We start from the raw sequence: 10,530 nt of genomic DNA on the forward strand, positions 1-10,530 counted from the left end.
GTACCTACTAATTTTAAGAAATAAAATTAAAATGTAATAATAATCTACACCTTAAGAAAAAAACAATGTTTAAAAGTGTAAAACATTTTTTTTTTTATTTAAATTTGGAATAAGTTCCATATTTAAAAACCTAACGCCCTGCATTGAGCTATTATTACTACGTATATTATAATATGTATGTATTATGTATCTTAATGACGCCCTGTTGTTTTCTTTTTATGAAACTGTTTTGTACTTCAGATATTTACAATAGTATATGATGATTATTTGTAAATAAAAATCATAAATAACTTCTAAAACTGTAAACAATAATGTGGAAATATTAGTGGTGCATCGAAATACTAAAATATGGATAAATATTAACCCTTATTAAAACGCTGGGAGCTATACTTCCCACGTCTCAGATTGAAGTAAATCGTGTTTTATTTTTATATGCTTAAACCTAATGCAGTGTAATATTTATCTACGAAATCTTAACATTTTAGAGAACTTTTTTTCATGGAAACACTTTTCAGAGAATTATTACATGTCATGGTAAACACACGTCAAAGTCAGGTGACATGATTTTGCAGCCGAAAACGACCGTTATTTTTTAGTTTTTTGTGTAGTGCTCAAAAAAAATTAGATAAGTAGATTTGAGTTCTAGCTATGTAAACTAGACTATATTACGGTTGCGTGAAACGTAAAAATATGCCCAGTATCTTTCGTTTATACCTTGGTAGAGTCGATTGAAATTAAGTCTTTAAGTGGGAAGATATCATCCCAGTGTTCGTCACTGCACACGACATTCGGAAATTCTATATATAAAATCTGTGTGTCTAAAAAATCTTTTTTAGTTGGTATAAGCAACTTATTTATTGTTATTTGTTATTTCCTGATCAGATAATTAGAAATCTTAACTCAATACATTAGTATTTACCTATTGTTTTTATTTTGTTTTAGAAAAATGCCATTTTTATGTTGAAGTCATTCATTTTTCAATTCCCGAATTCTTCCCTCAGTAAAATAAACTTGCATTGATGAGTACTTTCACCTCCTTTATTAAAAAACTTGATCTTTATAATTTTTTACGATAACATTAAATTCACAAGTGGAGTCAGGGCAACTAACTAGTGTTTTAAAATATTGATGTCTGGAGTGGACACTGGGAGCTATAGTTCCCACCTTTCCAAACTTTTTACAAGAGAGAACAGATGACGGGATATATACTTCCCACCGAAAAAAGGGTACTTCCCCCCCACTCACCCCTTTTTTGTGTGTATTTTTGAAATCTACGACCCAAAATTACCCAGGAACGTATCTTACTTTTTTGTTAGCTCCTCCACAGGCTCGCGTTTGAATAAGGGTTAAAAGCCGACAACTTTTGTAAGGATTTGCGTCGATGTATGAAGAACCTAATGTGAAAATACCACAATATGGCTGCCATTGCACACATGATATTTAAAATCATATAAGTCACAGCTACGTAACCCATATAATTTCCGTGTCAACATTCTTTGTAGGAAGCGGGAACATTTTACAAAGCGTTCAGCACATACCTTAAATTTCAATTTCCTCTGGGTACCCAATAAGAAGACACTACACACGTTTGCCACGTAGAAACAACTTAAGTACACCCCTAGTACTAACAGTAGAACAACCTGCAAATGAACTCATTACTAAATAACAAGCGAGAAATGTGATATTTAGTTTATTTTAATTGGAGTTTAAAGTATCACTATCGCTTGTTTGCTGCACTGTATGTGTATATAAGTAAAATGCATGTTTGTGGGAAACAACTGCTATGTTTCTATTTAACCATTTATTTTTTATAATAAAATGTCAATGGATACATAAAAAATAAAAAATAACAGTCTCTGTTGTTAAAGTATCGTCATTTAGCATATATCTATTTTTCAAGAACTACATATATCATTTAGATATTGTATGAATGAATCTTAGTATGTAATTATATTACAGCATTTTATCAAAAGTTCGATTCGGGATCACATTTATTTATATTTGTATTAAGTAAACTTATGTTTAAAAAAATACAATATGATATACCAACAACACATCCCCGAATCCGGGAGCAATATCCGACATTCCATTTCCAGTGAAAACTGAAGTACCAAACGATAGTGACGTCACCATTGGTTTTTCATGTTTTGCATTAATTGTCACGAAAACTTTTGTCTCCCAATATATTAATTGGGATAACCATGACTTCTGTAAGTTATGGCAAACGTATAAGGAAAGTTCGTTAAAATAAACAGAACATTTGTATTTTTTTTCAATAATCATAAGTCTTAAATAAAAAATCAAATTGAGTATATCCTCCTCTTTTAAGTCTGTCGACTAATATATTATAATATAGGGGGAATATTCTCTCTTCAAAACTATATCTACGAATTAGAAAAATAAGTTTATTTAATTACCTCATTACATAATTTCCTCGGGCAAGCTGTCAAATACAACAAACATCCAGACCAGTAGCAAAATATAATAAACAATAAAAAGTACTTCATCAAGCAAAGGAACTGAAAATAAATATTTTAACGATGATTTTACAGTCCGATATATTATTCAGATGACGTGATTTATCTGCATAATTTTAACTTATCTTTTTTTAAGCTTTAAGCTTTTTTTTCATCATTTTATAAACTTAATTAGTTTTTTTTTCGTTGGACAGTGGTCAAGAAGTTCATAATAATCCATAAATAAATAACAATATTCTACCTAGACTAGATTTATATACCACATGGTTATAATATAGTACCTACATAGTACGATAATCCAAAAGAAACTACACTGTCGCGAAGTAAAGTATTTTCATACCTTAGCATTGCTATTAAACTTCTTCCCCCATTTGGTCATATAGTCCCACACGTGCCAAACTTGCAAAACAGGGAATATAACAGCTAATTGACTCATTATCGTCTCTCCGCCCGGGTCGAGGGTGTCGGTAAAAATATATATCGGAAATACCGATAATACGTCAAGATAAAACCCGACAGTGGCCATTTTTTCCTCAGCTATCTCTTTCACAGTTTCCTTTCTCACGTTCTGCAAGTAAATTAAGTCCATTTTATATTTTATCTACTGTATAAACTTGGAAAATGAATATTAAAACCTTAATCGTAAAATATACCGGTTTGATGAAAAATTTAAACTTTCATGAACGTATTTGTTTCGTGGAAGCATTCTGGATTCGTTGCGTACAACGTTTCAGCTCACGTAATAGAGTGCATTTGAAATATCATATTTAGCACAAAGCTAGATTAATATTTTTTTGTACAAAAGCTGGTTTACACATTTTAAGCTCTTAGTTTTAATGATGAAATGTGTGTGTAACTGACACAACACAATTTAAGAAGCCTTTTTTTAACTTTTATATTATTTAGGCTGCAATGTCACTAAAATTAGGTCAGTATTAAAAATTTATAAAGAATACTAGCGGTCCGCCCCGGCTTCGCCCGTGGTACCTACATGATCGAACTGCACATGGTGTGCGAATTTTATTATAATCGGTTTAGTGGTTTAGGAGTCCACTGAGAACAAACATTGTGACACGAGATTTATATATATTAAGATGTTTTTTAAAATGTAATACGATATAATGTGTAACAAATAATTAAATGCATTTTATCAACGAATATGGCTTATTGATACAATGTATTTAGTCAGAATTATTTTCGCACAAAATTTATCTGGTACCTACGTCATATTTTCATACATACTTTCTCCACAATAGCGGTCGTCAGCTGCACATATATATTGAGCAACAATCCGGCAATCACGATTGTGCTCAACACCCTCTCCCAGTCGTGTTGCACCGAGTCCAAGGCGAAGTGAGGCGACATAAAGCACACGTACAGTACCATGACGAAATGCGCCACGTCGAACATGTGTGTCTGATTGTGTTAAATATACATGACTATTAGGTGTACGACTTGCTGAATATGTTTGTAAAATCAACAAAGCTTAGGGATAAAAACAGACCCATATAACAAGGATTTCTAGTCATCTAATAATCCTCGTATCCAAGACACCGATACTATTAAGACTCATTACTTCGATAGTAATTGCATAGTCATTTAAGCATTGTTAAATCAACCCTCATGTATGTATGATAAATCTTTACAGAAATACAAATAAATAAAAAATAAAAAGTGCTCACAAAATCGGTATTAGGTTCCAATATCCAGGGGAAACTCGCTCTAAGACAAAGCCGGGGCGAATCAACAGTAGTCACATTACACGTAACTTTATAGAGCTCTAAATAATCAGTTGTGAACTTCCTTCGCTTTACGTTGTTTTCATCTGAAATAAAAAGTAACAGTGACGTATTGCTTTAAAAAAAATTGTACATGTTTGTTTAAAAAATAATAAAATAAATTCCAGTACAAAATATAGCAAATTACTAATAATTTTTCCGGTTTTTCTATATGTCTAATCTAATTGAAAATTAATATAAACTAATATAGGACAAAAAGGTAACATAAAGAGTCAAGCGACAGATCAGCTTATTAAAAAAAACAGTAAAACAGATAAATCTAACTTTAAATTGCACTGAAACATTCATGAACTTCAACAATACCTCTATAATACATATGGGAATCGTCAATAAATGTAGGATCCTCCTCTTCGACGCCAGATAAATGGTCTTTGAGCACTTTCATTGGCCGATAGCGGGTGCGAATCATACGTGAATCGATTTGGTCGTATTTGGCGATCGCTTCCTATCACATATATTTTATATAAGTTTAATACATTTTATTTTACCGAATAAAAATAAGTGAAACTAGCAAAGTAAGCGCAATTTATTTCGAAAATCGAAATATCCAAGTACATATATTTGAACTAAGTACATGTTTTAAAAATAATTCAAATTTTAAACCAATGGCAAATTAGTTTACTTTTAATTGGATAAAACTAAATAAAACAAATGAACTGAATTATAAAATAAATTAATCACCATTTTAAGTAACAATAATAATTTACGCATAAATTCTGCCACCGTGTACTTAATTACAAACAGCCTACTGCAACTTGTGCAATATTAAAAAAGCGAAATTAATTAATTTACCTGCGTCTCTCTTGATTTATGCAATCGTTCATCAACCTTTTCGCGAATTTTCTGTAGCATCGCTGGGTTTTCTGTCATTGCTCGAAGGAAATCAGTTCTACGTAATACCTTAAAAATGATGCAAGTATTTAAAATGAGCTCAAATAAAAAAGAGATTCTGCTATTAAATAAAATCCTTTGGCGGCATTAGATTAAAAACTTCAATTTTCATTTTTAAATCATCCCCTTTTTAATAAATTAGGTATATCTTTAATACAAAATTTCCGCGGTAACCGAATTCAAGATAGATTCAAATACTATCCTTTGATGAGTTAGCTGTCCGAGCTCCGAATGATGGATGCATTGTAACAAGCGTCCATTGAATTCACTGAATGCTAACCTGTAGTTCAACGTACGTTGCAGCTTTCACTGAAACCTTTGACGGTATTGAATAGAATAGGCTTATCTCGCCCAATACCTGGAATAGTTTGGAGTTTTTGAATCGAATGGTTAATCCTTTCTGCGGTATCCAAACGCACATAGCGTTTGGATATTGGAGATTTTGTTAATCAGATTTAAGATCAGATTCACGGTGAGGGACTTGAATTAATCACATAAAGAATAAGATAATACTTTTATCTGTTATTCAAGTGTAGTGGAAGGATTTCAAAAGGCATATTTCTTAGGGAAAGAAGCTTAACAACAAGAATTTCCAAATTGATGCATTGAAGACTAGTAAAAAGCAACGACAAGTCGCAACGGATTTATCAACAACTTAACTTTTCAGAAAATCTTTTGGAACATGGGAAATAAGATTTCATAGGATTATAGATTATTTTTGTTCAACTGTAATATTTACAAATATATTCTTACAGTTCCCTCTTTAAAAGCGATCATTGGACTCTCATCATCTTCATCAGATAACATTTCTATAACGCCTCGCTTCACACAAATCATTCCGGCCTTCACCACGCCTTGGTTCCAAATGTGTTGACCACTTAAGTATAATTCGTGCCTCATTAGCAAGGAAATGTGCCGCATAAATGCTTCATCTAGTGACAATAATCATAGTAATTAAAGAAAGCGTATATCTGCTTGTGAATTTGTAAATGGTGAATAAAATGTCACAAAGAATAACAAAGTAACTTTAAAGTCTTCAAAATCTACAAAGTAAAGTTATATTGAATGTATTGAAATCCGTTAGCAATAAAGTTTTATAAAGTCAACTCCATTGGAATGAAAAGATCGATCGATTCGCAAAAGAAAAATCTATAATTTACTCACGTAGTTAGAAATTCTTTTCTATTTCAATAATTGGAATTAATCTATATCGTAAGTCGTAACTGAATATTAAAATAATTATGTAGGTATAAAACAACATTACCAATGTCTCTCAATAACAAAGAATCGTGGAAATGACCAACATTGATATCGAAAATTAGTTCCATTTGAAATGGAAAGGGTAATTTTTGTAAATGTGCTGACGTCAGAACTCCTTCCTTCATTTGCCAAAGCTGTTCCTTATACTGCTTTGCCTGCTCTATCAAGCTTTCTGGAGCTCCACGGAATTTTAGGTAACGGATCATGTGATGATACTACAAAAATAAATAAGCAATGGAAAGTCATTCGTAAAGACTAATGGTAGTTTTTAATATCTTTCTTTTCTTGAAATTTTTATACAAGTTATAAATTATATTAACTTAAAGATAATTAAAACCATTGGCTTATAATATTTAAAATAACACAAATATTTTATTTCGTTACCATTAATGTCTCTAACACACAGAATATTTTCATTTCAAAATTCATTTCAGGGTATTATCATTACGAAAAGAAATAATTATAATATAATATATAAATTCTAGTTCATTTTCTTATAAACCGCATAATATATTTCGACTCCTTATTCATTCAATGGACAACATTTTATTTCTACAGATTCCTAACAAGCAAGAGGCTATAATAAATCGTGATTCCATTCAGTAATTCTCCGTAAAAAGGACGAATCTTATACCTGATCCACAAAGACGGACCATCGCCGTTTTTCGAGAACAAATTCCCAAGCCAAACTTCCAATAAAACGGTATCGTATGAACACATATCCGAAAAGCATTAAGAATGATGTCAGCCATTTTTCTGAGCCATGCTGAAATATACATGTTCGAATGTATTTCTCAACGTCTGTTGGTATGATTGTTCTATATTCTGAAACTTACCAGTGGAAAAGCGTCGCCAAAAATACAGTTGAATAGTCGGCACGCGCAATAATACCAGCAATTGAGATAACTGTAAAAACAATAGAGTAATCAGTGCTATTTAGGACGTTAAGAAATTAAAAATAACAGCAAAAAATTGTACAGAACTCATTCAAACAAAAAACAGTCGTTTTATTTTTATATTTGTGTCTCAGAATGATGAACAGTCACGCTAATGCATTCAACATTGAAATAATTTAAACGAGCAGATTTATTGTGAGATTAAAACAGGATTAGGAGTATGAATGGGATCCTAATTGACGCAGAGTACGATGGAATCAGGAAACTTCATTGGGTACCTTGTATTTGATTGAATGGCTTGTACTGTGTAGTCTGTAGGAAACTAACACACTTTGATAAACAATACACAAAATCGAAAATTAATTCAGTTAGATCTTTCTATGTCACTATCGCTAATGAGATAGTAATATAGATTAATTATACGATTTCATATTATGATATTTTAATATGTTATTTTTTAATATTTTGGAAACCTCTTTCATAATTAAAAATATTAGTTTATTTTATCTTTCACCGAAAGGTTTGTAGAGGTTTGAGAGGTTTGTACAAATGACTGCATTATGTATACATTTATTTAAACTGCTTTTATCTTAGAATATTTACGTTTTATTTTAAAATCTACATAAAGTTACTTAGTTACTTGTGAAAATGCATCTTCTGTATATTAACTCGAGATGTATAACCAAGGTGTTCCCACTTCAATGCTGCTAAAGATGGTCGATGAAGGTAGTACCAAAGACAGGTACCACCGTGCAAAACTAATATCACTACAAGGATATGCTCGAGTAGATATAGCTTTTTGCGACAACTACCCATCTGCAATGGTAAATTCTTTATATAGAGTAAAGCTTTAAATTGTCATTGTTAGGTTGTATAACAGAAACACCCAGATAATAATTATCTCTTGTAGTTATTGCATTTCGATTTCCTAATCGTAATTTCCTAAATAACACATCAAAATCAAATTTTCATAGATTGAAAAATAGTGCATATTGCGACTTACGGCGTCATTTAAACTCTGGAAAAACACGAAGAGTCTATATATACGGCATATTTCCAGCCACCGGCCAAATAACACCACGGCCTTATATTCTTTTTTATATTTGACTGAAAAATAACGCAGGAATTAGAGCCGAGCTTTTGGCCGTGTTTCAAAACTTCAAATCTACGACTATTTTTTACACTTATCTCTCTTTCAATTTGTAGGAAGTATTTAGCGACATATGACTATATCTTGAAACGAAAATAAATTACTTGTAGGATGAGAAATGAGACAGAGAATAATATTAGTTATATCAGAAAAAGAATGGTATTTGCTCTTTTAAAAGTTTAAAAATATCCTACTACAGTATGACAATATACATTACGTAGATTATGATAAAATAAATACTTAGCTAGGTACATAAATTCCTACATTTCCAAGCAAGTTTATGATTACATAGTTTGCTTTACGAGACTTTTTAAAGAGTCTCAAATGACTATCATTACCTACTACTGAATTAAGTCTTAACTCTTAAATTATTATTTTGATGGAGAAGCTTAATTATTTTATTTTACGTCTGCGTTTTATTAAATTACTTACATATTATAGTTAGTGGCATAAGAGTTATCAGATCGTAGGTTAACAACACAAAATTGACTCGATAAACTCGTATATGAAGTCGCAAGATAGGCCAAAAAGAATGCAGGCATTGAAGGAAAACATCAATCAAGAATATCGCTTCACCAGCCATTACGAAAAAGTCCAAGAACTCCCAAGAATCATCCAAATAATAGGCCACAAGGAAATGAATAATGTATTTGTAGATAATAACAAATAAAACTAAAGCCTGTAAACAAAAGAATTAAAATGTTTGTCAGAATTTTTGGTTAGCACTAAATCGGTGGTATTCTCTTGACTCTGAGCCAAAAGAATATTAATCGTTTCTTATCTTTTGTTTTAAAACTGCACGAAGCTACATTTTAATTATGTAGAGCAATTAATGCGAGTAAATAGTACCTAGTGCAAATAAATCGCAATAAAACCACTATAAAGTTTCGCAAAAACATCAACATTGATTTTAAATTAACATTTTTTTACCAGTAACATATTTCGTAATATAATATTTCCTTTTATTTTATCCATTGTACAAGTAGTATAAAATACAGTGTAGGTATTATTTTGTTACTTCAGCGCAAAAAGAATATTACTTTGTAAAATGCTAAAGAAAGCAAGCAAATTATCTTGGAAGAAATGAAGCATACTTCACTACCCTCACAAGAATCTCAATTACCTATTTAATATTAATAATAGCTGTGAGAACATATTAAAGCGTATATCGCTACGCTCTTGTTATATTTTTCGAGAATCATCTTTATAAATCGATGTGTATATTCTTAGCTCACCTGCCAACGTAAATTCCAAGACAACATCATAATAGACCTCGTGATTGGTGCTAACCGACCCTCCCAAAAACACTTTCCTCTCCATATTTTAATATTATATTTCGCCAAGTGAGCTCTACTCGCGCGGGTAGTAGTTGTTGCGATTGTTCTTTAATGAAATAGGAAATTAATCTAGGTATATACTAGGTACGAGAAGAAAATAATGCATCAATTTACCTCTGTTATTTATTTCATGACTTTTGACTTAGACCGAGAAAATTAAGCCGAAAATGGGCCATCAGCGGAAAAAATTCGTGTATTTTTGAAAATCACTACAGTTATTATTATAATGTGTGTACCAATTTTAATAGTCTAATAAAAAACTTACCCCGTCCCAATAGTACCCAAAGATGGTTCGCTGACGCTTCTCAACATAATTGGCTTTTTAAAATTTAATTTATATTATATTTGTACCAAAATTATACCACGGTACAAAGCCATCTAGATATCCTCTCCGAAAAAAGTTACCAAAGAGGTTGAATATATGTACTTCAATATGTACTTTCAAATCAGGGAGTACTGAATGCTTCTTTTTATAAATTAAATAGATTTTTATTTATTACTAGATTTCCGCCCGCGGCTTCGCCCGCATTTTCAAAGGAAAACCCGCATAGTTCCCGTTCCCGTGGGATTTCCGGGATAAAACCTATCCTATGTGTTAATCCAAGTTACCCTCTATATGTGTGCTAAATTTAATTGTAATCGGTTCAGTAGTTTTTACGTGAAAGAGTAACAAACATCCATACATCCATACATCCATACATCCATACATCCATACATCCA

At 31.4% G+C, this 10,530-nt stretch overlaps 1 protein-coding gene across 1 annotated transcript in view; it reads right to left on the reverse strand.

Moving 5' to 3' along the window:
- The window catches only part of LOC149906423 (uncharacterized), a 31,111-nt gene extending 20,989 nt beyond the window's left edge, over nt 1-10,122 (reverse strand). Inside the window, exons 1-18 of the mRNA XM_090104509.1 lie at nt 10,076-10,122; nt 9,709-9,856; nt 8,906-9,152; nt 8,327-8,430; nt 7,964-8,139; nt 7,264-7,333; nt 7,062-7,193; nt 6,432-6,642; nt 5,921-6,099; nt 5,448-5,525; nt 5,069-5,176; nt 4,580-4,721; nt 4,160-4,302; nt 3,720-3,893; nt 2,818-3,045; nt 2,418-2,519; nt 2,047-2,208; nt 1,539-1,640 (exon numbers count right to left, since the gene is read on the reverse strand). Of these exons, the coding sequence (XP_089960635.1) occupies nt 1,539-1,640; nt 2,047-2,208; nt 2,418-2,519; nt 2,818-3,045; nt 3,720-3,893; nt 4,160-4,302; nt 4,580-4,721; nt 5,069-5,176; nt 5,448-5,525; nt 5,921-6,099; nt 6,432-6,642; nt 7,062-7,193; nt 7,264-7,333; nt 7,964-8,139; nt 8,327-8,430; nt 8,906-9,152; nt 9,709-9,856; nt 10,076-10,122 (2,553 nt within the window). The remainder of the gene's footprint in view (nt 1-1,538; nt 1,641-2,046; nt 2,209-2,417; nt 2,520-2,817; nt 3,046-3,719; nt 3,894-4,159; nt 4,303-4,579; nt 4,722-5,068; nt 5,177-5,447; nt 5,526-5,920; nt 6,100-6,431; nt 6,643-7,061; nt 7,194-7,263; nt 7,334-7,963; nt 8,140-8,326; nt 8,431-8,905; nt 9,153-9,708; nt 9,857-10,075) is intronic.
- Between the last annotated feature and the right edge of the window lie 408 nt (nt 10,123-10,530).

The sequence above is a fragment of the Colias eurytheme genome, chromosome 8, assembly GCF_061535395.1.
Source record: "Colias eurytheme isolate Ceu_HAF_F1 chromosome 8, ilColEury1 Martin Lab GWU primary, whole genome shotgun sequence".
NCBI classification, from domain to species: Eukaryota; Metazoa; Arthropoda; class Insecta; order Lepidoptera; family Pieridae; genus Colias; species Colias eurytheme.